This window comes from Arachis ipaensis, chromosome B04, assembly GCF_000816755.2.
Source record: "Arachis ipaensis cultivar K30076 chromosome B04, Araip1.1, whole genome shotgun sequence".
Classification (NCBI taxonomy): Eukaryota; Viridiplantae; Streptophyta; class Magnoliopsida; order Fabales; family Fabaceae; genus Arachis; species Arachis ipaensis.
Window position 1 is genome coordinate 13,357,578 of NC_029788.2, and position 4,475 is coordinate 13,362,052.

General features: G+C 39.5%; 1 protein-coding gene across 1 annotated transcript in view; it reads right to left on the reverse strand.

Moving 5' to 3' along the window:
- Positions 1-3,901, reverse strand: part of LOC110271429 — a 4,011-nt gene extending 110 nt beyond the window's left edge. Inside the window, exon 1 of the mRNA XM_021122350.1 lies at positions 3,373-3,901. Within this exon, the coding sequence (XP_020978009.1) occupies positions 3,373-3,901 (529 nt within the window). The remainder of the gene's footprint in view (positions 1-3,372) is intronic.

Consider the following 4,475-nt stretch of genomic DNA (forward strand, 5'->3'; position numbering starts at 1 on the left):
TATATTAAATAATATATAAAAATATAGGTATACATACATAAATATATAATAACTGATTTATTAATTAATTTTTATATAAATATACTATTTTGTTTTTATTTTATTTTTGATTTTGTTAGTGTAACACCCTATTACATAGAGTTTTACGCTTAAGTCGTAAAACAGAAATAATGTGGTGCTACAGACCTCTAAACAGTAACATGTATACATAATAGTGGAAAAAGATAATATATTAGGAGCCTTGAAAAACGGGTAAAACAAAATCGCAAAATAAAAAGTGCAACACTCAAGGAGTAGGAGTACTTGCGTGCTAAGAAACCTAATAGGAAATGATAAAGATAATAAAGAGAGTAAAAGAAAGCCAAAGAAACAACATAACTAGCTCCTGACTCAGCCTGCGAAGCCAAGGCTGGCTGGAGAATATATATACATACATATACAGATATCCCAAAATACTCAAAACTCAAAATAAGGTCCTAACTCTCCCTTAACCTCTATGAGGAACAAAATAAACAAGTTTCTTGGAGAGCAAGCTAAGTACATAGGTACATATATATATATATACAATCATAAAGCCCAAAATAACCCAGGGACTACTCCGCTTCAAGATCCAAATGCCTAGTGAGGAGCCTCTCGACTTGCATCTGAAAACAACAACACAGTATGGGATGAGAACTGAAGGTTCTCAACATGGTAAAGGTGCCATGCGTATAATAAATAAGGTCTTGGGAATGCCAGAGGTAATCCTAGAACTCCGTCGTACAATTGTAAAACTTAATTACTAAACAGAAGTCATAAATAGGGGTAGGTAATCTAAACCTGCCTAAACTCACTCAATTTTAAACCTAATATAACACCAAACCATTTCACCCTTTCCTCCATCCCTCCGTCTTCCATAATTCAGCAGAGACAAGCAACCAAACAAGTTCACGCACAAGTAATAAGCAGATAGTGTAAGTAGCAAGTATAACAGGTAACAGGAGGTATATATTCAATTAGGCAAACCCAGGAAATACATAACAATCAAAACAAACAAATTCACATGATGCATGCCTGTCCTATAGCTGATGAGGCTCATTTGTCGATTATCCAGCCAACCCGATAAGTCCGAAAACCTTAGACTGTCCCCCATCGCGCATCCCCATTAGTCTATGCATAGATTTCACATTCATTCATCATTAAATTCACTCAATTGGGGCTATCCATACCCGGAAATTTATACGTGCCCGGTCACCCTTACGACGTAGGGTCAACAGAGTATCGAGTTTCGACTTGGAACACGTGGTGGCAAGCCACGGTTCTTACCCAGGAAAATTCGTATCTCAGATATCATTATTCATAAGCCATTTCATTTTCATAAATCAATTTATAATCATTTATCAAGCCATGGCATTAAACTTCATTTAACATTCTCATCCCCTTCATATAACTCATCATTTTACCTCTTACTTCACCCCCAAGTTATCTTATTTTCCTAGCTTCAACTAGCTACTGGACTTAGTACTATACCTTAAGTCTAAAAGGGAGAAAATAGAGGTATAGAAGTGAAAATCTGATTTAAAATGCCAAAAATCCAGTTTTGCAGCAAACAGGGGTCACGCGTGTGCATGGGCCACGCGCACGCGTGGTGAGAATAGCACATCATGCGTACGCGTGAGTCATGCGTATGCGTGATCATGCGCATTGGGCTCTCATGCGCACGCATGGCTACTTGCACATGCGTCGTTAAAATGCCACGCCAAGCGTATGCGTGGGCCACGCATACGCGTGGATGTACGTTTTCCAAAAATTGGCAGAATGCCCAGAAAGCTGCATAACCAGTACTTTAACACATGCATAACACAGTTTTATACACCAAACTTCCGTCGTCCATAACTTTCTCTACGAAATTCCATTTTTCACAAAATTGATATCGTTCAAAAGCTTATAAAACCATCTTTCATTTGAAATAAACCACATTTCCATCCAATATTTGAGGAGCAAGTTATGAACTTCCAAAGTTCACCAAAATTCACTTTTTACCAAATAACCCCCAAACCTCATTTTCACCAAATTCATATTCCTTGCCCATAAAACCTACATATTCTTAACATATCAAGTTCCTTTTCATTAATACTATCCACTAATACATTAATATTCACACCAATACATAAAACTCATACATTAATCATAAATCCACCCTTTCCAACCATAAGCTTCCATTTTAAAATTCATTAATCCATTTCCTTCATTCATTCATAACCAATCATAAATCAACTTCAACTAATTAAACAAGCCATGACTACCAAATCCCATCAACATATACCAACATCAACATCAACCCATCATTAATAAGTCCAAGAGCATACATTCAACAACATCAACAACTCAAGCTCATAAATTCTAATTCAAACTCAATCATAAATTTATCCAATATCATCACAAAGCTAATCATTTAAAGCATTTAACCTTTTCAACTTAACCTATGGTTCTCTAGCCTAGGTTTCCACAATACCTTAAATGTTAAATGCGCGAAACCTAAACCATACCTTGGCCGATCACTTTATTCAATCCAAGGCAGCCTCACAAGCTAAAATACAGCCCCACAAGCTCAAAGAAACCAGCCACAAACCGAGCTTCAATCACCAATAAACCTCCAAATACTCCATTTTTAATTCCAATGCATATATATGAACTTAATTCACACCTAATACACACATATTCCAAATTCAGATTTTACCTAATGGATTCAAAATTAATTAAAGTTTAGGGAATCCTTATCGTTCCGACACGCGTAGCAACTCAAACCCAATAAGCTCCACGAGCTAAATCGAACCTAGAACATCAAAATTGGCAAAATCTCACCATAGGGTTTTAATTTCAAGAATAGAAAGGGGATAGAGATTCTAGAATGAAACTGGAGCTTACCGGTGAAATTGATCCGATAAAAATGTAGAGCTCGACGCGCTGGATGCGTGGCTGCGAACAGTGCGGCAATTGGAGCTCGGACGGAAAAGTTATGGTAGTGAGATGATTTGATGAGGGTTAGAGAGTTCTTCTTCCTCCCCAATCTATTTGTCTTCATTGTGTATGAAATGAGGAAGAAGAAGCTGGTGCTTCTTTTAAGTTATGGGTCCGGTTGGACCCACGGGCTTGGTTTGGGCCTCGATTCAACCGGTTCGGCCCATCCAGTCCAATTTTGGGCCAAAATTTTTGAAATTGGTATCAAAATTCTCGTTTTGAAGAGCTCTATCCTATTTTGATATTAGTTTTGTATTTTTAATTTTCCTAATTAAAATTCAAATTATTGACTAATTATTTATCGATTTTAGCGGGGTTTACATCCTACCCACCTAATTAGAAATTTTGTCCTCAAAATTCAGAGTGAGTTACCTGAAAAGAGGTGTGGGTAATCCTTCCGCATCTCGGATTCAAGCTCCCAGGTATGTTCTTCAATTCCAGCCCAGCTCCAAGCTACTTTCACAAAAGAAACCTCTTTCCCGCGTAAACGCTTAATGCTGGTATCATTGATCTTAACCAGAGTTACTGGAAGCATCAGATCTTCTCTCACTTGGACTGATTCCGGTTCTAGGACATGACTAGGATCAAAAGTGTATTTATGAAGCTGCGATACATGAAACACTTCATGCAGGCTCAAAAGATGTGGTGGTAAAGCGATCCTATACGCCACTGGTCCAATTCTCTTCAGGATTTCAAACGGCCTAATATAACGGGGATTTAACTTCTTAGTTTTGATGGATCTCCTTATTCCAGTGGTCGGAGTAACCTTCAGGAAGACATGTTCTCCTTCCTCAAATTCTAAAGGCTTCCGCCTTTGGTCAGCATAGCTTTTCTGACGGCTTTGAGCCACAAGCATTTGACTACGGATTTTCTTTATTTGCTCAGTGGTTTCACTAATCATTTCAGACCCTATCAAGCTCTTTTCTCCTGCTTCATACCAACATAATGGAGATTGACATTTTCTTCCGTATAATGTAACAGCCCAGACCACCCACTAGCACGATATTGTCCGCTTTGGCACACAAGGCCTCACGGTTTTGCCTTTGACGATAGGGATGCTAGCCGAAGCCCCCCACACTCACTCGTCAAAACGCGTCATACTAGGGAGAGGTATCCACACCCTTATAAGGCATGCTTCGTTCCCCTCTCCAACCGATGTGGGCCTTACAATCCACCCCCCTAAGGGAGCCCAGCGCCCTCGCTGGCACATCGATCTGGGTTCCGGCTCTGATACCATCTGTAACAGCCCAAACCACCCGCTAGCACGATATTGTCCGCTTTGGCACACAAGGCCTCACGGTTTTGCCTTTGACGATAGGGATGATAGCCTAAGCCCCCCACACTCACTCGTCAAAACGCGTCATACTAGGGAGAGGTATCCACACCCTTATAAGGCATGCTTCGTTCCCCTCTCCAACCGATGTGGGCCTTACATATAAAGCTTCATATGGAGCCATTCCAATGCTCGCATGATA